At 47.8% G+C, this 22,032-nt stretch overlaps 1 protein-coding gene across 9 annotated transcripts in view; it reads right to left on the minus strand.

The window, feature by feature from the left end:
• Window positions 1-607: 607 nt before the first annotated feature.
• Window positions 608-22,032, minus strand: part of ATP6V0A1 (ATPase H+ transporting V0 subunit a1) — a 27,320-nt gene continuing 5,895 nt past the window's right edge. Inside the window, exons 6-23 of one of the 9 annotated variants that reach the window (XM_042027844.1) lie at window positions 21,783-21,865; window positions 20,838-20,964; window positions 19,504-19,586; window positions 18,799-18,892; window positions 17,274-17,486; window positions 16,512-16,662; window positions 16,132-16,271; window positions 15,207-15,364; window positions 14,663-14,753; window positions 13,725-13,843; window positions 13,216-13,432; window positions 12,533-12,640; window positions 11,763-11,831; window positions 9,564-9,671; window positions 8,970-8,987; window positions 7,080-7,197; window positions 6,497-6,668; window positions 608-1,948 (exon numbers count right to left, since the gene is read on the minus strand). In XM_042027844.1, coding sequence (XP_041883778.1) covers window positions 1,855-1,948; window positions 6,497-6,668; window positions 7,080-7,197; window positions 8,970-8,987; window positions 9,564-9,671; window positions 11,763-11,831; window positions 12,533-12,640; window positions 13,216-13,432; window positions 13,725-13,843; window positions 14,663-14,753; window positions 15,207-15,364; window positions 16,132-16,271; window positions 16,512-16,662; window positions 17,274-17,486; window positions 18,799-18,892; window positions 19,504-19,586; window positions 20,838-20,964; window positions 21,783-21,865 — 2,163 coding nt within the window. In that variant the 3' untranslated portion in view covers window positions 608-1,854. Of the gene's footprint in view, window positions 1,949-6,496; window positions 6,669-7,079; window positions 7,198-8,969; window positions 8,988-9,563; window positions 9,672-11,762; window positions 11,832-12,532; window positions 12,641-13,215; window positions 13,433-13,724; window positions 13,844-14,662; window positions 14,754-15,206; window positions 15,365-16,131; window positions 16,272-16,511; window positions 16,663-17,273; window positions 17,487-18,798; window positions 18,893-19,503; window positions 19,587-20,837; window positions 20,965-21,782; window positions 21,887-22,032 lie in introns of all 9 variants that reach the window. The other 8 variants (XM_042027843.1, XM_042027841.1, XM_042027848.1 and 5 more) reach the window with 8 other exon arrangements.

Consider the following 22,032-nt stretch of genomic DNA (forward strand, 5'->3'; position numbering starts at 1 on the left):
GATCAGGAGATGGGAAACATACCGACATCAGCTACACAATCGCCAAAACCCTGCAGAACCCTCCCTTCCGCTGCTCCCGCACATGTGGAAATACCCTCTCCGGCAGGAAGGGCCTGAGTAAACACGGCCGTCCGCGGGGAGCGGGGTCCCTGCGGCTGGGGAAAGCAGGAGCAGGGCACATACCCGGGCAGGCAGAGCATGCTGCCCCACTCCCCATCCAAGGGTACCCACAGCACCCGGGTTAAGCACTCCAGAACTTTTCCTCCTACACAACTCCTCGTTCCACCCAGTTACGGGGTCTATCAGGGTGAGCAGGAAGCCCTGGGACAAATGGCTCCGACCCGGCCTTCGCTCAGGATGTCGCTGGGGCTCAATAAGCACAGACACATCGCAGCCCAGGCAGGGTCACGCCGGTCTTGCTGTACAAACCAGCCCTTCCCACCCCATGGTTCTGGCCATGGAGGTGACACGATCCTGAGCAGAAATGCCCAAGGTCCCAGCTGCTCCCAGCAGCTCTGGGGGTTGTGTTCAGTATAGGTCAGGGATGAATGGCTGCCCCTGAGCCCCCTCAGCGAGCACTGGGGAAGCAGAAAACAGGCCACAGTGCTTGTTGTGGAGTTCATTTAATTTATACAGTGACTGTCAGCAACATGTTTCACCCAGGCAGCAGAACATAGCAGGACTCATGGCAAAGCTCCACCTGCAGCTATGCTTTGATTTCATCCTTCAGTCTGCAAACACCTCTGTGAATACCCACCACGTCCACCTGTAACACAGTGAGTGCCCAGGGCCTGCCCAGGTGCAGCACAAGGGTCCCTGTGCCCCACGCACGTGCCCATTGCAGTGTGCAAGGTACATGTAACTTTCTCACCTAATTTTAAGCAGCCTGGCACCTCAAGGCATTTCCTCCTTGCTTCCAGGTTAATGAGTCTCGTTATTGTTCTAATCTGTTCATACACAAATACTCGGCTCCACTGCGAGAATCAAACACGACAGTCACACACAGCACTAACACACACCACACTGCTGCTACAGCTACATCGAGTTGAGGAGTGCAAGGAAATATTGACAGCTCAGACAGGAAAGAAAGCAACAGCTAATGCAGGGACACACCACAGAGATCCCCCTGCCATAGAGCTATTTTAGTAAGATTGGGCCACTGCTCTCTCTGAAAGGGCTCCTCAGACCCTGAGTGTACAGAACAACGTGAGTCACTGGTACATCCACCTGTGCAAAAGCTGCCTCCACTGATGCCAAGCCCACACAGACACTATCTGATGTGCCTCAAAGGCTTTGGTTTTAAACCAGAAACCCCAGAAGTTCCACTGCCAGTGGCAATACCTGCAGTGACCAGTGACAGTCTGCACCAAGGCTCATCCCTCCCCATCCTGCCCCCAGGCCACAGTCAGGCAGCTGAGTCCCAGCGAATGAGGACTCCCCACCACTGCCTCCAGCAATAAGAGGGAGAACAGCCCTCACTATTCCCGAGCTGAGGTCTTTGGGCCTTTTCTCCATGTCCCCTCAGCACAGCTGCATTTCTTTTCTGCCCTGATCAGCTGCCAAGGAATGCACAATACAGGGAGCACACGACTGCACACCAGACACCTCATGCACTTGGTACCTTTGGGAGTAAACTTAAGGAACAAAAAGTTTCTGTGATCCAGTGTCGTTACCCCAGAACGTCAAAGCTTTTGGCTTGGGGATGCCATGGTAACGCTCAAGGGTGCTGCAATAAGTTATTGTCACTACACATGTGACTCAGACAACACGGGGAGGGGTCAGTCACACCCTTGGTGTTGGGGAGGGTCTCACACACACACACACAACGTTTAACACTGCTGGTGTGGGGAGGACTCAGTCGTCAAACCTCCCCTCACGGATGATGTCAAAGGAGAAAGGGAGAAACTTGAACCCAGTGCCAGTGTAGAACTTGTTCTGGAACTCAATCCTGCAAGAGATAGAAGAGTGATTACTCATTAAAATCAATAGGAACAATTTGCAAGAACTCCATTAAAAGTAGGATTATTGACTATAAGAAAGCAAGCTTTAAAGAGAAAAAGAGGTATTGTAACATAATGTATCTTCTGGCATAACCCTCCCATCCATGTGTGATGCTTCTGTGTGGAGCAGAGAGCTGCCCAGAGACTTTGATCCCACCCTCAGAGACAATAAAAGGGCAACAGGAGGAGAAGACTGGCCCTGACCGCCGTGTCCTGTGAAGCACAGGGAGCAGACACAGCATTTTTTACACCAGCTGCTAAAGTTCCCTTTTTCATTACCACAAGCCTCAGCCACGTGACACTGAGCTCAGACTCCCCCACCAGCCACTTCTGTTTATTCCCTGCAGCACATTTGCACTGGGACGTGCCCGCCAGCTCCAGCCGAGCGTTAGCTCAGCCCCATTTGCTGCTGCCCCTAATGAACTCGAGTAAAGAAAGGAATTATTCTAGAGAACTGCCCAATAGTCAGCGACAGCCAAATAGGGACAGGGAAAACTAATCCCCTGACTCCCAGCAAAAACAAGCCCAGGCTTCACAGACACTTTCCCCTGCACAATCTGCTGGAAAACAAAGTCTCTGCAGGCAGCAAGTGACAGCAAACTGGGGAGCATTTAACACAGCTCAGGAGAAGGGTTTTTTCAGCAAAAAAGGACAAACTTGAATTATTTTTCTCCAAGTGGGGAATCATGGCAAACTCCAGAGCTGCTGGATTCAGCTAGCAAAAAGTGATTTCCCCACAGAGCCCAGGAGGGAAATGCTCAGGAAAACCAGCTTTAGCTTGTATCTGCTGCTGCCTCGCAGGCCAAGGGATCCCCAGGATGAGCAGGATTTTCCGTGTGGGAGGAAGGGCTCCTTGCCAGTGTGCTCCAGTTTTTCAGGAACCCTGATAATCTCTGTAAGTATCCTGTGACTAAGTAACTGTTCTGTAAGCAAAGGGAAATGAGAGGCAGAGGGTTGGCTATCTGAGTCACCCAAGCTCACTGTGACTGACATGTTAACCCTGATGATTCACAATTCCAGCTGGCCCCAGCATCCAAATGCTCCCTTTGGACATCCCTTTACAACTGGCCACAACTGGAGGCCTGACAGTGGAAGAGAGGCTGCTCTAAGGTTAGAGAACTAGCGAGAACAGTGTATTTAACCAAATAACAGTAAACAGTCAGTGGGGTTTTCTGCAGGTGTCTCCAGGAACACCCAGAACCCAGCAAGAGGCACTGCTGTTGCCAGGCTCACTGCCTGTCATGTGTCCCAGTTTACTGCTAAACCCTTCATGTGTCTCCCATCAGTGACCAAGTTCTGCACAGAATTTATAGACAGTGGCACTATCAGCAAACAGCCTAGGAGTCCTCTGGCAGCAGCAGTGCTCCAGGAAACCCACTCTGCAGCTTTTTGCATTAACAGTTACTGTCAGTGTTTGTCAGAGTGTAGCTCTGGGGTGGGTTTTCCAACCCCACAGAGTCAGGGTACGGACACTGGAAAACCAGGCAGCTCCAGTCCCATGAGCAGGAGGCAATGGGAACCCCGACTGTCACTCGGTACAACTGCAAACTCCCATTCTATGTTTGTGTTCCTAAAGACAGAGCCTGGGGTCAGGTGTAAACCAGGCACACCTCAAGGACAGCACACCAGACAGACAGAAGCCACTGGGGTGTCTGTACAGAGACTGCTGCAGCTACTCCTTCCCAAAAAGGACAGAGGTATCATATCTGTCACCATGGGATATTCCATCCTGCCAGGATGGACAGGAGACTGTGGCTGCCCCTTGGAGCAGTAGCTCCTGTGGCCACACTGCAGGCAAGTGCTGGCTTGTGACCTTTACAAAGGAAAATCAGATCCTGCAGGTGAGTGAGCACCTGGACTCCACCATTCCCACTCTCTGGACTGGGAGTGGGATGCAGCTCCAACACACCCACGCCTCTCGGGATGCAGCACTCTGAATCCAGTTACAAACTTTTTCTTTTGGGCACAGTCTGTTTTGGCTCACACTAGAAGAGGTGACTATCTTAAAAAGGGGGAAGCTGCTTTAATCTGAACATTCAAACTGCATCACTGAAAAGCAATATATGGAAAGGTTAAATATTTCAGAAGAGTTACAGCAAAAGAAGCTGACAGTACCACAGCTCAGACACATACAGAGCTGCAGTGGAGCCCTGATTCACACCCTGCAATCCTGGCAGCAATCCAGAGTGCTGCCTCCACCCCAGAATGGCCTGAAAAGCCCAACCTGCTCAAAGAATGCACACGGAAAAAGCACAAAATAAACCTCCCTCATTTGGGACTGCCAGGCACAGCATATGGAACAACCTGTGAATTCCCTGACCAGTAAAACACATGCTCAATTCCTCCTCCTTTCCAGGAAGGTTGAACCACCCACTCCTCAAATTCCTGATAGGTGACTCTTCTCCCATAGCCAGAGAATCCCATCTGCTCCTCCCAGGACAGCTGTATTTGACCTCCACTCTCCCTTCCTCTTCCTAAAAAGGGAACACCTGCCATTGGAACACCCTGTTTTTGGTTCAGGAGCAAAAAGGAATGTGAACAGTGTGCTCTTTGGAACCACTGCAGGTGCCTCCCTGTGATAAGCAACACGCAGCAACCCCAAAATCATTTTAGCAGATCACCTGCAGTCTGAAATAGAACCTCAAACTAGCTTTATGGGCTCTGAGCCTGAACAGATTTTTTCTCAGAGCCTGTGCATGGAGGGCTTGCAAGTATGAAACACATGTTTAGGGAAAACAGCATTTTGTTAAGCACTCCAGTTCCACAACTGCCCTGCACTGGTCTGCACGGCCGGAGTGATCCGTGCACTCACTGCTGCTGCCCCTGGGTTTGCCTGTTTGCCATTTCACTGACCATATACAGATGGTTTCTTAATGGCCCTTTAGGGAAAGCCTAGCATTGTGAACCATGACCTCCAGCTCACACCTGCTCCAGGTGTCTGAGCCATATCTGGAGGTGCAGTTTGTGATTATTAACACAAGACAGGTCCCCCCCAAAAATGTACATTCTGCTCCATGGAGCCTGTCTAGAGAGCTGCTCAGGGCTGTTCCCCTGCTGTTGCTTAGAAACGGCCATGCAGCTCCACAGCCCGGAGAGGCCAGACCCTGGAAATCCTCTAATCCTCAAGGAATTGCAGAGCAAACCCGCCACATCTGGAGTTACAGCACTGCTGCCCTCTGCTCCTCTTGGACTGCTCTCAGTGCCCAGCAGGGTCTGCAGGGCTCCTGATGTCACTGCTGGAGTGGCCCAGCACGGCGACAGCAGGGAGAGGATGAGGGAGCTCTGGCCAGCCAGCAAGGAGCTCTCGAGTGAGAGCTCCAAGCAACTGCTATGCAGGGTTCAGGCTGGATGCCAGGAAAAACAGAGGCACCGTCCAGCAGCCATTTCCAGGAGTGCCCCCCCGGCTCCCTCGGCACAAGATGGCTTCGTCCCAGGATGCCAGGATCAGCTTGGCTCCCTCAGCTGCAGAGACACAGGTGGACCAGGACACTCCAGCCTGCACCTCACCAGCTGCCAAGGGAGAGGGTAAAAGGCCAAAGGTTTCCTTCCCCACAAGCAGGGGAAAAGTACAAAAAGGCTGATTTTATTCTGGGGTTGTTTTTAGAGGCACTGGCTTCCTTTTCCACTTACAGAACTACTTTCAGAGAGTGCTCCCAACCTTTTTTTCCCATATAAGCAAGACAGAATATTTATTGTGATCTTCAGGGACTTCCCTTTGCTCTAATGACCCCCCCTGCCCAGGAAATCAGCAGCCTGAGGAGGTGGCAGCAGCCTGAACCCCACAGAGGCACAGACTCTCCTACACTTCAGGCTGAGAAAATCCCACTGCCAGTTGCTCCTCTGATCCCACCAGTGCACTAACAAGGGAACCTGAAGTGGAACAATGAACATTCTTAAACATGGATTAGAGAAAGCTCTTGAACACTTGGGAGCAGAGTAATTCCTTCTGCTTTGTTGGCTGCATACACAGGAGCTTCATGATCACAGGAAAGGGACTGCAAAAGCAGCTTCCAAAAGTAAGACCAGCAAAAACTCGCTGCCATCCCAAAGTACCTCAAAGGCAGAAGGCAAAGCCACTCCTGTCCAAGGTAAGGTTTTACAGCGATGAACAAGAGCATGAGAAGGAACCTGCAGTCAGTGGCTATTGCACACAAAGGACAACAAACACAGGAACCAGGGAAAAGACCAAGAGATGGAACGACAAAGTCCTGCTGAAAGCCACAAAGCACACTGCTCCAGCCAGCACAGCCTCCCCAGTCCCTGGTCCCAAAGCTGTGGTACTACAGCTTTAGTCCTTTAGTGATTATTTCTAAGCAGAGCTCCACAACTTAAAGCAACAATCAGGGAGAGGTGTTTTACTACAAACAGGATTGATATCTCTGACCCTTTTAAAGACTTTCTGCCTTCTAGAAGACGGCATTTCTGCACAGTCTAAATGACATCAAATTTCTTGTTATGAAGAGCTCTCCAAGTTTCTGGATGTTCCAGTAACTCACCAGTGCAAACGCAGAGCATGGAGGAAGGCCGAGAGCCCCTCCATGACCAGCAGAATGGCCACTGTCAGGGTGGCAAAAGCAGCAAAGATGAAGAAGAGGCCCAAGCCTCCCCCCAGGCTCCTCACGCTGAGGCCGATGTGGATCACCATGGTCCAGAGCACCTCCGAGAGCTCTGCCAAGAGAAAGGGGAGAAGACTCGTGTCAGCAGAACAGGGAGTTGTTTACTTATAAAGCAAAAACTAAAGTCAAGCAAACTCCTGCTACAATGAGATGGAAACTGAAGAGGAACAAGAGCTTTCACAGCCAAGTGTGTCAGGACATTGCCTCCAGCTGTCACACAGGCAGGGCAGAGTCCTTGCTCAGCAGCTCTTTGCTTTATTCTGTGATTTTGACTCCATTCCTCCCATTCAGCAGAGCTGTGGGAGCAGACCCTGGTGCGTGGAGCTCACTGCTCCCAGGTAATGCACACGCAGCACTGTCCTGTGCCAGCTGGGCCCCGAGAGGCCTCTTGTGTTCCTGCCTCCCACCTGCCCGGGCTGAGCAGGCACAGGACCCAGGGCTCAGCTCCCTGAGGGACACTCACGTGCGTGGGCCAAGCTGAGGGCCCAGAGCCTCAGATAGGACGCGGTGTTGGAGATGCAGCCCAGGCAGTACTCGATGGTGTGGATGGCCTGGTACACCACGGTGTCCCCAAAGTCGAACTGCAAAGGGAACAGAGGATGAGGGGAGCTGGGAGCGTGGCGTGGGGCGGCCAGGCAGGGGCACGGGCAGGGGAACTGCTGCTATCACCAGGGACACTGTGTGTGACGCTGCACACTGACACTGTCTTCTCCTGGTTTAGCGCGCCAGCTTCACAAATGAAAACTGAATCTTGTCTTGACAGGTTTTGCAGAATGACAAATGCTGTGATGTGAATACTGTTTTCTCATTCTGGCGTGTGAAAGTCAGATATTCCAAATTCATCCATGGGCTTAGCCAGGAAAAGACTGTTCAGCAGAAGGTGGTGGTGGTGTGCACTGCCCGGTAACCTGGAGGTGCTGCTATGGGAAGGAGGCAGTGCTCCAAGCTGTGTGTGCCTTTGCTACAGGAGCATTTTGCAAGACATGAACCTGCCCTTTTTGAAAGCAAAAATAATGCATTAAGCTATCCTGAAAAAGTCACCTCTGTGCACCATTCACTGGCAAAGTCTCTGTGTCTTGGTAATTTTCTGCAACAATAAAAGAAGAACGTACAAGGAAGTCTGCCATGTAAGGCAGTTTCTTATTCTGTAGCTTGGGAAAGCATTCCCTGCATTTTGGATTTAATCCGTGCTTCAGAAACTGCTCAGATTCAAGTGAACATGATGTTTTAAATACATCCAGTGACTAATGCTCTAGGCATGCACACAAAGCTATTTATATTCTTAATTCTTCCCTAGCATATCCAAGGCAATAAATATTTCAAACAATTCAGTTAAATTAGCTGTCAAAAGCCTAATCCTTTCTCCACAGAACATGAGCTGTGAAGTTCTTCACTAAAGGCTGCCCTAGCCAACAGTTCCAGCTCTGGACACACGAGCTGACCGGCAGGACTGGGAATCTGGGAATTGTTGAAACAAAGACCTTTCAAAGCTGAGTGCAACTGCCAGAGAGAGTGACCACTGTGCCAGGAGCAGGAGCATCGGGATTGCTGTGGCATAGTCCCTGCGGATTTACACATTTTCCCCAGGTTCAGTGAGACATCAGGTACACCAGAAGAGGACCCCCATGCCCCCTCCCTTCCCCAAGTTCCACACAGGCCTGTGCACAGCAGAGCTCTGAGCAAACCACTCTCAGCACAATTTTCAGCAGCAGTGGCCTGGTCAAGCTGTTCTGATTTCATGCCATTTGTATTTTTTTGTAGTAAAATTGGTTACCTGATAGTGCTGAAACCTACACTCAATCCTGCATCAGTATTAAACCCCCCATTTTACAAGTGCTTATGGATGAGCAGTTTCTAAGAACGGAGCTTCTCTTTTACACAAAGCCTCTGGCCAGTTCAGTTCTTGAACTACATGAAACTGGACTGGCCGTGCTGTGTTTGCTCTGGGTCAACCAGCATCATCCTTAACATGGCAGATAGTTTGTGGGAAGAAATCTCTTTACACATTTTGCTGCAGCACAGAATTAAGAAAGCCACAACATAAAAAACCTGAGATTTCTTTGGAGGCTCAAAAGTGAAAACTTTTCAATTTCAGACCTCCAGCTGAACAGTTTCCCAGGTAACTGGGAACAATCTGCAGACAGGGGATCAGACAGACAAGCTGTATAGATGAAGTAATTAAAAGTCTGTTGATATATGTATGTATGTATGAATTAAAAATGGCCTTTAACATGAAAACAGCAAGATCTTTTGGAAAACAAAATGCTGTGACATAACAAGTTCCATTCAGCACGCTGTACACCGATGGGAAATGGCCCAGGTACACATGAATGCAAAGCTGCTGTGCTCTTACCACCTCGTCCTCTGTAGGCTTGAAAACATAAATTTACATTTAGTGCAGTGTTTTGATCACATTAATCATGAACACATTCAGCAATTCCCTCCTACGCACGCCACGGAAAGCAGTAACACATCCCATGCACTACAGAGGCAGGATCTGCTGCAGTCGTTCAGAGCATCAGAAAACTCCCCAGCTACGTGAGACTGACTGTTTTTCTCCTCTCCCGGAGGAAAGGGAAGTAATTAATATTACCCCCATCAGTCAAAATGAATATATAAACAAAATTTCAGTGCTGCAGAAACACAGCCCCTGAATTTCCACTGGCACGGGAGAAGCAGGTAACATGTGGCACCTGGGAGTGCTGTGCACCCCTGAGATGGTGGCTCTTTGGGGACAAATAGAGCCACATCTCCCAGGATATACAAATGCTGCTTTTTCTGGATTCCTGGGAGTAACCAAGAGACAGTCAGTGAGAAAACTGCTAGGAAAACACTTCACTGGGAATGTTGCTGTTTAAACAGCCTGGAAATGAGTAACTACAGTCCCAGTGAGCTCATCCTGCTGCCGAGTGCAGTGCCCTGAGAGCGAGGATGCTCAGGTGCTTACCTCTTCCCCCTCCTCAGAATGGGTAGATAACTGGTCATGTTGAATGATCTCAGCATCCTCCTCCGTTGGGCCATTGCCCACCCGGATCCCACCAAAGTTGTGCGTGCCCTGACACATGCAGAAAAGAAAGAGCAAAGTGTTGTTTGGGTTTTAGTGCAAAAGTGCAGGTTTCTCATACTCCATGTGCAGCAGCAGCTCACAGAGGAAAACAAAATACTAAATATTAAGGCCCAGATTAAGGCAGGTACAATTCTATTTCCCAGCTTGGATGGGAAAGGTGCTGATTCCTGCTGGGGCTGGGGAAAAAAAAAAGTCTGTCTGAGTGAATCCTTGGTACATTTCTACAGTGTAACTGCAATCATGAGGACAATAAAGGCACACCTCTCAGAGGACATTTGCTGGCTCTGACATTCAACAGCCCCACGTCCTGCCCAGCACGGCTGGACAAGCACCGACACCACTGCTGGGTACTGGATCAGGTCATGGAGCAGAACACAGACACACACACGCTTGCTCCCACCAGCCTCAGGCACACCGACACCGCGCAGAAAACCAGATCTTCCCCTGCTTGGGAACTCTATGTTGTGCAAGCAGGTCCTTTTAGAGACATTTGTGCTGACATTCAGCATCTGACCCTCAGCTGCACCTCCAGGATTCCAAAGGCAAAAGAACAACACACAGACTGAGCTGAAATCGGGAGCAGTTCCCCACCTGACCCGAGTCTGAGCCCTAGAGAGGCAAACGACAACACCATAAATATAAATAAACCCTGTGTCCAGCTTCAGCACTGTCTTGGGTCACCTGAGACACAGGATGTGACCAGGCTGACTTGCCACATCCAGACTGCAGAAGTCCAGGGATGCCCATGCAGATGAAAAGAGGCTGAAGGTCCCGTGACCTGGCGCTTGCAGAGACCAGCAGAACAGCTGCTCTGAGTTCTTCTACCTCCTTTGTCCTTAGAAGCCTGCTTTTATTTCAGGCTGAACTGTAAATTTGCCCAAAGTGTCAGATATGAATTAGAGATTTTGTCAGGTTTCTAAAAACAAATTAGGTAGGTGTTTATGCTCTGAAAATAGAAATACAATTTTAAAACCCCCCATATTTACAACAAAGACAATGCTTTTATTAGGACTCTCAGTATCTCTGAAACACCACAAGTCACTGATGACTCCTGTCAATATTCTATTTATATATTTCTAGTCTGTGTGAACTTGCACTTGAGCAGCTTTTCCTCGCACTCCACTCAGATCCATTCCCTGTAAACCATCCTAAACACAGCTCCAACAGCTCCAGTTGTTTACTTGGTCCTTCTAAGCACACTTCACACAAGACCTCCCCTCGCAGCTTCCCGATGGAGATGCATTTCATACGCTGGATGGATCATACACAAAAGATCCATTTTCATTTCTGACATTTCCGTGAGGAGACTAAAATGTCATGAGAGAACCAGCTGACATGTCCCTCCCAGCACCTGTGGCACCTGGAGAGCAGGATGTGCTTCACACTGTCGGTGAGATTCACACCTCCCAGTCAGCCAGGCAGATTCAGAACTAAAATCGAGCTGAAATAGGCAGCACTGGGGAAGGGACTAAGTTCTGGGGGCTGCCACAATCCTCACCAGAAAGCTCTGGCAGCAAAGGGCCATCTGTAGGCTTAGAAACACGTAAGTCAAAACAACCGCCACTGAGAAGCTTTTTGTGCACAGCCATTTTATAATAATTTCAGGCCGAAGTGTGTACAGGACAGATGTGTCACAAATCCACATGATTACTGACATGGAGTTGCTGGAGGCCATCACATCACTGTGTGTTTGGGAACATGTAATGCAAACAGAAATGCTGCACTGAGAAGAATCCTAATCTATCTTAAACAAATACACAAGCCAAAGAAAAAAAGGGAATTTAACATGGGGGGATGTGGTAGCAGGAAATCCTGTGCTGCTCTGCAGGTTGGATTCAGCAGCACTCCTGCAAGGAAGTGTCTCTGTGCACACACAACTACCATCCTCCAGCCTGGGTGTTCATCCAGAATGTATCAATTTGGCTAAACTTTGCTCTTTCCAAGAGAAAGTGTTTTTCACCCTAAAGGTGCACTTGCCATTCCCTTATGAAATTCAGATACATTCCATGCTCCCTCGATAATCAGACACAAAGCCAACTCCCATCTGTAATGCATCAGGCGAGTTTGAAGTGCACTCACTGTTGCAGCCGCTGCTGCCTCGAGCGCCTGCGTGTTCGTGCTGCCCTGGACCTCCTCGGGCTGCCCCTCCTGGGGGTGGACGGAAGAAGAGAAAGGGAGGAGGAAGAAAACAGAAAGAGAAAGGGAGACGAATGGAGGGGACATGGGAAGATGAAAGATGGTCAGAGAAGGGAGAGGGAGTGTCTGTAACTGAACTGATCTTTGACTCGCTGCACATCCTCACAGCGCTGCCACACGTGCAGGGAGAACTCGCGCGTCTCCGCATCTCACACACGGGTACTTTACAGTGCAGCTGGGAACCTACAGAGCACCCCAGAGCAGACAACCTCTACAAGAGTCTGTAAGTCTCTTTTTCCTTTTAACTGTTATTTTTTACCATCCAAGCTGCTTTAACAAAGATAGCTGAGAAGTCTGCCAGCCAATTCCATCTCTGTTTCCCACTGCCAGCCTAGCCCAGCCACAGAAGTGCATCCAGCAGCCAGTGAGACTGTTCCTAAACCAGCTGCCAAAGCCTGAGCCAGAGACACTGTTCTGATCATTACCAACATAAGGGGTTTTTAAAAGCAGGTTTGATGCTGGATCCAGATCTGGGAAGCAGGCAGGCCACACTCTGTCTCCAGTAACACCCACCTGGTATGCCCAGGAATATGCAAAAACACTTTACAGGTTTCAATGCAGTGTGAACCCATGAATCCAAGCTCAGGATGGAGAACACAGCTTTTCAACCAAAAACAGTTTTCACGTGTAAAATATAAAAGGGAGTCACCCACCAAGTGTTTTCTCCTTAAATACTGCTGGCGAAGGACCAGGGGTTTGGCTACCAGCATCCACGGCACACACAGCAACGCTACCACCACGAGGAAGCACTGGAGCCCTTTCTGCAAAAGAAACAAGTCTCAGGTAATTCCGTTGCAGCCCCTGCTCAAACACATGCAGAACCCAGCAAGAATGGCTGAATTCCCAGTATGTGGATGCTTCACTACCTCTCTCTCTTCTGGGAACAGCAATTAAGTACTTAACGCCTGCAGCTGCCACCTCTGACTGAGCACAGCATTTAATGCTGAGACTGGGTGAGATTAGGGAAAAATTCAAAAGATTCTGCAGGGAATGAGAATTTGGCAGATGTCTGATACTGCTGTGAGGAAACAGCGTTGGTGTCTGCGCCAAGCGGAGAGGGATCACATTGTAGACATGGGACAATATTCCTAATTGCTTTCCACTATTAATCAGGATCCACATGTTCTGAAGCCACAGATGACTTACGGTCAGACAGATAAAATTCCTGGTATAGAGATTATTCCTTCCTTCTTCAACATTACACAGTATCAACTTTCAGAAATGCTCTGTCACAGTGGAAAAACGTTTCATGCTTGATTTCACAATTATGACAAGGTTAATGAAACACTCCAGTATCATGAAGCATCTCTGATTCTGTTCTAGCAAGAGCACGCACCTGCCCACTATAAAGCATCTTATTACTGGTGTCCTCATAGGAGAACAGAAACATGTTGATAAAGTGTATTAAGAGGCTCGGTGCTTCCTTGGATGTGTGAGCATCGTACGCTGTCCACTTGTAAAAGATGAGAATAACAAGGTATCCAAAGAGGGAGGACATGAAAATCATTTCTGGAATAAATCCGAGGTATATGTTCAGTGGCTTCTTAAAATAGCTACAGGGAAAAAAAAAAAAAAAAAGAAAATTTGTATTACATTTGGTTAGAATTAGGGCAAAAGCTTTTAATAAGAGTCTTTGGACAGTGCAGGGGCTCAGCAGCTCAACAACTGCTGGGCCTGGAGCACAGGAACTGCCTGACAGGCACAGTTCCACACACAGCCAGAGACAACTGCACTGCACCTTCCATCAGGAGGTGAGGGCTGACGGGCATCTGAAACCAACACACACGCGACACACGAAGACATTCCACTGCCCCCACCATGAGAAAACCAAAACAAAGCACTCACATGTGGTTGAGGAGACTCAATGCAACACCAAAGAGCATCTGGAAAATGCCAAGAATCACAGACATCTTCATCTTAAAGGAATTGAGGAAGGCCAGCTTATTGCTGGCAATATTCCAGATCTGTGAAAAACAACACCTAGTCAGACACCAGGGAAAGGAAAACAGGAGAAGGAAAACACTCCCTTCAAGCTAAGCAGTGTGAACCAGTCAGGAAGTGTGAGGCTGAAAAAGCAGGTTTTTAAAGATGTGTTTGTCCCACGGGTATCTTTTGGGGAAATGAGCAGACAAGTTTTCAGCTGGGAACAGTCTTACAGCAACTGAGCCCACCATTGAGCAGGAATCAAATGTGTTTTCATGGTACCTCAAAGGTGCAGGAGAAAAGAGGCTGTATCCTTAACTGTAAGAATATGATAATCTATCCTTAACTGTAAGAATATGATAATCCATCTAAAGGAACAATTACACACAGCTCTGATTTCCTGCATTTCCTCTTTATGTGGAACCCACACAAGGTTTGTTATATATTACAAGCAGACTTAAGAGCAGAGCTGTTGATGCAGGCAGGTACAAAGTGACAGGATTACTGGGAAGTGTACATTTCCAAGAGTGACTGAAATAAGAGATTAACAGCTTTCCCCAGGGTAAAAAAGTAACTTCAGAAAGTGATTTTCAAGTCTAATCAGATTTGATTAAAGCACTGCAGGTTAGAAAGGGTGAGAAAGCAGCCTTTAATGGAGCTCAAAACAAGGGTCTCTATCCCAAATCTAGCATCTCAGTAGGAATTCTATCATTCAGGAGTATTCCCACCATTGATGGACTTGCTAAGGGAATGGCTGGGCTGGGGAATCTTTCACAGAACTGTGAACAGAACAGGTACTTCTCTTTCTGCTGACACAGAGGATTCTGCCCAAAAGATGCAGAGGAAGGATGAGCTCTTACCGGGTCAATGCCAAAGGGGTAAGGCCCACCAAACACCCCCGGGACAGCAGGATCCAGCTGCAGCAGGGGGGTGGTCTCCAGCAGAGCATCTCTGTTTGGGAATAAGATTATATAAACATTAACAAAAGCAATGCCACCCTCCTTCTGTAAAAACTAACAACACTCCTCCCTTTTGAGAGCAAGGAATAGCTCAAATTGAGAGAACATTAAGGTTCTAGAACCTGGATGGTTCTAGATTTTCTCGAATTAATAAAACCCTGTTTCTTGACCTTTTACTCAGCGTCAAAAGAAGACAGGTGCAGGGGACAGGAATCTTGAAATGTCTATGGGGAAATAGGTGAGAAACTGCAACTTTGTAAGTATTCTGGGGGAAAAAAAAAGGCTGTTTTGAATCTTGGCACATTTCATCCCATTTACACTCCTCTTCTGAATCTACCTGAGAGAGAGCTCAGAAGTTTTTCTTTTCCTGAGTTGGGAGGACAATGGGGAAGGACAAGTCACCCGCTTCTCACTGTCTCTACAAAGTTACCAAGAGTTTACTCACGACCAGTTGGCTTTATTGAACATTGGCCGGACGCTCCAGGAGGAACCGAACATGTTGAGGGACTTGGAGAAGCAGTCGTTGTAGATGAGGCCTGTGTACGTGGAGAACAGCCCCATCAGCAGGATGATGTATCGACCACTGAACACCATGTTGAACATCTGGTGTGAAAACCCAAAAAGCAACAAAGAAAGTCCATGAGAACAGGGAAGGTCCCTCCTAAAGCCAAACCAGGGGAATCAGTCTGTTGTAGGACAAACGTTGGCCATATCAACCGAGAGCCCAAAGTCTCTGTTCCCCCTTGGCAGGGGTTAAGGGTGCCTGAGGGAGCATGGCAGCACAGATAACGAGGATAAAGGGGCCGTGCGGCTCTCCATAGGGAACTTGGGATTAGCTAGAAAGGACAAACTGCACTGCACAGGCTGATGCAACTCCCAGCTGGCAGCATGAGTTTGGAACCAGGAGCACAGACCCTGGCAGCCTTCTCCAGCTCTGCCAGTGTATCTTAACTCCGGTTCAGCTCCTGTCAGCCCTGAGCTAGCAAAACCCACCTTGAGTAGCAGATAGGAAAAATGCTGGGGATAGGATATTTACATACAGAAACTGGGAGGTTTGCGGTGACTGAACCCCAGTATGATCCAGCTAAATTTGGGGTGATTTGTTTACACTAACTGACCTACTACACTTGATAATTTCATTCAGAAAACTGAAATTAATAATTTCCTATAAATATCCAAATGGAAAACCAAGGGAACTCAATACTATTATGAAACTACACTACTCAGTGTGTGTGTGCTCTTCAGGCTTCCCAGCCTGTCCATGTGCTTCCAAAAATTCCAAAGGAGGAGTAATGGGCATTGTCAACTCAAGGGCAAAAGGATGGGAGTAAACAAAGCTCCAAGGTTTTGTTTGAAATGCAAAGCTTCACCTCATTGTCACTCTTCTGGGACAGAATCCGGCTTTCCCTCACCACCATCCAGACAGCAATCAGAGTCATCAGGATTCCATGGCCAAAATCCCCAAACATCACAGCAAACAGGAACGGGAAGGTGATGATGGTATAGGGCGCTGTAAGGGAAGACACAACACTCCCAGGGCACTGTGTGTGAGTCAGCCCAGATTCACCACGGTACAATTCAGGCAATACAGCAAATATAATTCCCCAGCTTCCCCTCTGCTACTGAAAGCTGCTGAGTCTCTATTAGAATTCTCCATTAGAAACTTCCACACAGGACGGGCAATACAGATAAACATCATGACTAAAAAATTTGAGACAGAAGTCTTGGACTTATCCAAGTGTGAATTTACCTGGATTTATTTCCCGATATGTCCCAATGCCATAAGCATCAACAATGTTTTGAAAGCCAGAAGTAAACTTGTTGGTTTTGTTGTACGTGGGTGGGGTCTGATTGGTTTGCATCCTGTTTAAAATAGATGGGACAGTGGATCCACTGTGCTCCTGTTTGAGAAAAACAAAGGGAAGATCAGCAAACCCACCCTTGGAGCACTGGAGGACAAAGTACAACACAGCTGTCCCGTTGGCATTTGGAAAACTGCAAGCTTGAGTGTTTGCAGTGTGCTTGCACAATGAGACACTGGAGCAGCTGAAGAAGGCTGCCAGGATTCCACTGCCCTCCACTTTGTGTAGCAGGAGTAAAGGTGAACATTGTCTCCGTAGGACAGACAAGAAAACAAAAAGCAAGTGGAAGGACTTAAAGAAATCCAACTCTCTTGTCTATCTGAGCAGAGGGTGAGTTTGCCAACATCCTGGAGAGCTCCTGCATCCAGACACTAGAACTACAGAGCACAGCCAGGGTAACTAAATGTTCCAAAGGACTCACACATGGGAAAATCCTCACCATTCCAGCATTCACTTGAGCTTTAAGCTTCACACAACACATTTGTTACTACTTTTATCTCGAAGTCATCATTCCTGCACGCTAAATAAACTGTCCTCTGTGAGGGCTGATTCCAACAGCCCAGGGGGATGGTGTTCAGAGGCTCACAACACAGAAAAGGCAATGAATCCATGCGGTGATGCCACAGCTGACTGGCACAGCAGCCACTCACAGTGCCTCTCCTGAGAGCAAACTGGATGGAATCGAGGTCAGCAACAGGACACCACACTTCAGCAATCAAGCACTTCTGTGTCACGTCAATGTTGCACAGGTTCAGGGTGTGGTAAATCGCCTTCATCTTCCGCACTTTGATGAACCAGACACGGATGTTTTTAGCAGCTGCCTGCAAAACCCTCTGGCGATGATCCTCCGTTTGGTTCAGCACCTTTCAGAGAAGCAGGAGAAAGACGAGACCAAGTCATGGACCAAAGCTCAAGGTGCACCAACAAAGCTTTACCCACAGAGGATGAACGAGCAGCCTGCTCCCCCACCCCGGGCATAGGCTGCCCCATGCCTGCAGTCCACGCCGTAGCCCCCATATTAATTAGTTCTGCTGAAAGGCTTAAGGGCTTTCTCCAGGGACGCTTTCTGATTATTAACCTCCTCCAGCTCCAAGGTCAGTGGTTGTTTCAAACAATGAACTGTGCCAAGACCACAGGGAACAGTTTTACCTCCACCCAGGTTAAAAGAGCAGAGAGGAGTTCTGCAACTAACAGGTTTGCTGCCTTGAGAAAACACACAAATTACCCTGAAAGACTTGTTTACTGAAGGGAAATGGAGAAAGTGTTTCCTACTGAGGGTGTTTTCCAACTGGAACATATCAAACTCAGGCCAAGTCAGATTTCCAGAGTGGAAAGTCTTAGACTGCAGGGAAAGTGAGGACACAAGGCACATGCAGATTACAGCAGTTACATTGCTTTTGAGTTCTTGTCTACTTTAAACTATGTTTTGAGCTACACTGCACAACTCACAGCTTGAGACAGTTTCTGTATCAAATAAGCAGGTCAAATTCAACCCTCTTTCCTTTTAGTTTCTGAACCTTAATTAATTTTTTCTTGATTTTTGTCTCAAATCCCTTAAATCTTTCTACATTATCACATACTGCCTTTCTTCCTTGAAGCAAGCACCAGGTATTTCAGAGGTGGCACCCACAAGATCTGGGTGCTAATTACTTTTTACCAACACTCAGGCTGCTGCACAAGAGATTAGCTGTAAAGCAGAAGCTCTTCAGGACAGCACAACATTAAAATATAAAGACAGGCAGGAAAAAAAAGAGCTAAGTTAATGTTAGCATTGTTATCTCAGCTTGGAAAAATGTTTAAATGTTTCTAAAGTACTTTCAGATGACATAGGCAATTACACAACATGCTCTCAAGAGCCGGAACACACAGGATATCCCTACACGTGTGAGTTCCTCTTTGCTCCCTGGTATGGAGTTCTCTGTACTTTCTTGTATATAATGAACTGCTCAGCCTTCCAGAAAGATCAAACCACCCCATCCCAAACCCTGACACGGAAACAACTGAGCAGTCCCCAAATATCTCTCTTGCACTGCTGATCTCAAGCTACGCAAAGCTGAAAACATGGTCATCTCATAGGGGCAAAAATCCTCCTGTTTTAACAGGATCCAAATATACTTTTCAACCATATTATTAAAGAAAAAACCAAATAAAGGTCATTGAGCCCAGTTATTTTACCATCTGAAGATCATCAATTCTGGTATTGACACCAGAAGCCATTTCCTTCCGCTCCTGGGGTGTTTCTGGGCATGGGTAGAGGGAGGCCCGGAACCTGGAAGACAGGGAAGCACCTCAGTGACAGAGATGGAAAGAAGATCAGTTGGTCAGGGGTGAGCCAGAGGCACTTTAAGAGAAGCTTCTGATCAGCAGAGACTGCCAAGCAGAGCTCCAGCCTCTACATCAAAGGGATGCAGAAGTTTGCTTTAGGCCAAAGCAGAAGCTGAGTACTAAAGAAAACAGAAGTGGGAGAGAATCCTCTGCTCCCTATGCTGCCAGTGTCTCCAGGCACTGTCACGAGGTTGGTCAGCCATCCAGCTGAGGGGGGATGCTGTCATGCCAGCGCAACTGCTGACAGAAGCAGTCACTGTTGTCTCCCCTGTGAGAATATCCCATTGATGTCCCATCAGGCCTGCCCCACAAATCAACACTCCCTTGGTTTTTTGCATTCCCTAGCACAGCAGTTGTGTACTTTGAGCATTACAGGCTGGAGAGTGGTGAGTGTGACTGTAAAACATGTTTCAGTTACTTATGGCACATTTTGTTTGCTGTCTAAATATGTGCTCCTGCAGCCACTGCAAAACAGGGAGTTGAGAAATATCGGTATTAAATCATGTCAGTGTGTTTCAAATAATTGAGAGCTGCCCAGCTGTCAGACTTTCATACCCTTCACAGATCTTCTTGACTCTGTTCTTCAGCTGGTCACCTTGGAAGAAGATGATAAATACAGACTTGTGCACGTAATCCCCCTAGAACAATAGAAAGAATTGTAGAAATTAGCATTAGATAATTACCAGAGTTCTACTTTTCCTTTCTCTGGGTCTGCACATCAGAGCTCAGATCTGCACAGCGGGTCAAGAATGTACCTGAGTCACCTGAGTCACAAAGAGAGCAATTTTCTCAGCCTCAGTACAGAATACCTGCACTGTATTTGTGTTTACTGAAGCAAAATGCCCCAGATTATCCAGTAGTGATTCTATGCAATACAGCACATGGGAAAACCTGGTAAGATCTCCAAAAATAATGAAGATGCAACGAAGTATTTATCAGCACTTAGCACAGTCAGCTCACCTACAGAATCAAGCCAAAAGAGTGAATGAAGATAAAACAAAGTGGAGTTTAACTAGTGTGGTTCCCAGGGAGGCCAGAGGCACATTCCTTGCACAGCTGTGTCCGTGGGGGGAGTCAGGGCCCCTTTCCTGCATTTGTTGACAAGTTATTGTTCTACCTTACTTAGGAAATTTTAACATAATGTTTCAAGAATAATTACATTAGGTGTAACCTCAGTTTAAGGAAGTTCTGCACAATAAGAACAAAGTCTCTCCTAGCTGACAGATGATTCCACAGGTCAGCTACCAGTGGTTGGTGGGACAAGGGAATGCATCAGCCTCACATGAGAAAGAGAGGCTGTTACTGAGCTTCACCTCCTGGGTCTGTGTTCCAGGGCAGCCCACACACAGCCTTTACTAGCTAAGAGCAAGGGTGCCCCAAGTTTGGGCAGTGCCCACTGGTTTGAGCACAGAGGACACTGGGGGTAACACCAGGCCAAATCACAACATTTACTGTTTATATCTGTACTAATGCAAACAGTTCTAAGGTGTATGTTTAAACTATTGATTAGTGAATTAAGAAAAAAACGAAAGGTTTGAGTTCAGAGAAATGAACTTCAGATGTTACACAATGCCCATGTCCCAAGAGCCTCTTCCAAGGAGGATCATTAATTATTCAGAACTGCACTTGTAGTTTGGGCCAGAGAAACCCCTAAGCCCTGCCACAGTCTGTGTTTTGAGTTGTTTTCCCCCTTCCAACAACATTCCCCATCCGGCCTCCTGATTTTGTATTAATTAAACAGGAAAACATTTATTGATGAAGCTCAGAGGTTGCAGCGGGTGCTGGGATGGACCTCACTGAGGGACAGAGGCTTCGATCTATAGATCCACAGCTCTTAGATCCTGCTACACACCGGAGGCTTCTGCTGCTGTACCCAAGAGTCCCTTTACCGTGACAGGGTCCTCCAGCGGGTTCTCGATCTCTGCCTGGCGCAGGAAGACGTTCCCGCGGCACACGCGCCACAGCATCCGCTCGAACGTGGGGATGCGCTCGCGGTTGATCACACCAGCCACGAACCTGCAAGGGGACAGCACGGCCTGAAGGGCTGCACCTGAACCACCTGAACCACCTGAACCACCCCAGGGCCTCGCACCCAGCACACAACGGCAACCGGGGGTCAGCGCCACAGCGAAAGCTACAAAAATCTGGTTTTAACATTAGTTCTTCAAGCAAAATGCAAGGTCCTCTAAATACATGGAGGTAACACACAACAAAACAACTGCACCATAGCACAGGCTCTGTTTTTTAACAGAATGAAATAATCTTTAAAAAATCACTGCTTATAGAAGAAACAAACGCATTTAGATACACAGTTTCTAGCCTTCACTTCCCTACAGTCCTGGTACATTGGCTGGTACAGTACTGGTACATCTAACCCTGCAAGGGTTAGAGCAGCCACGGCTGCCAGTGACTATGTCCTGGGCTCATGCTTCAGACCTCACTGAACCAAACCCCCACATCCAGATAAAGAATTGCACACACACAGGGAAGCCTGGAAGCAGCTGATAAAGAGGATGTAGAACTATACAGTTATTTCAGACCATTATGTGCCCACAGTAGTTACAACTTTCAACAAAGCTGTGAGATCTCAGAATGTCTGAGGAAAGCACCAGACAGACTTACACAGAACAAACTGGGTTAATTCTTTGGTGCAAAGAGAAACGTGTGAAGCATAAACATGAAATGGGAAGTTAATATGGGCAGGAAAAGAACAGAGAGCTGGTTTTAGGTCAGCTTTCAGCTGCTTGGTGTGGAAAGTTCCACAACTATGCTCAAATCATTGTGGCTTCCACAGGCTGATAATCCCAAATCCAGGAATCCCAAACTGCAATTACCCGAGTCGGAGTGGGGCACCTCTTCCCATCTCGCTCGGCTCCAGCAGTGAAGAGGATTCCTCCAACAGGTCTGGATCCGCCATCTGCTGATGATGCAATTCAGCCTGAATTCACAAATCAATTAATATCTAATGAAACCAGTTAGTGGCATGCAGGGAATGAGGAGCCAGGAGATAGTTGGGGGAGACAAAGAAAGAAAGGAAGAAAGGAAAGGAAAGGAAAGGAAAGGAAAGGAAAGGAAAGGAAAGGA

This window comes from Corvus kubaryi, unplaced genomic scaffold (genome assembly GCF_017639235.1).
Source record: "Corvus kubaryi isolate FWS band 111438036 unplaced genomic scaffold, C.kubaryi_AGA036_p1.0 37301, whole genome shotgun sequence".
NCBI classification, from domain to species: domain Eukaryota; kingdom Metazoa; phylum Chordata; class Aves; order Passeriformes; family Corvidae; genus Corvus; species Corvus kubaryi.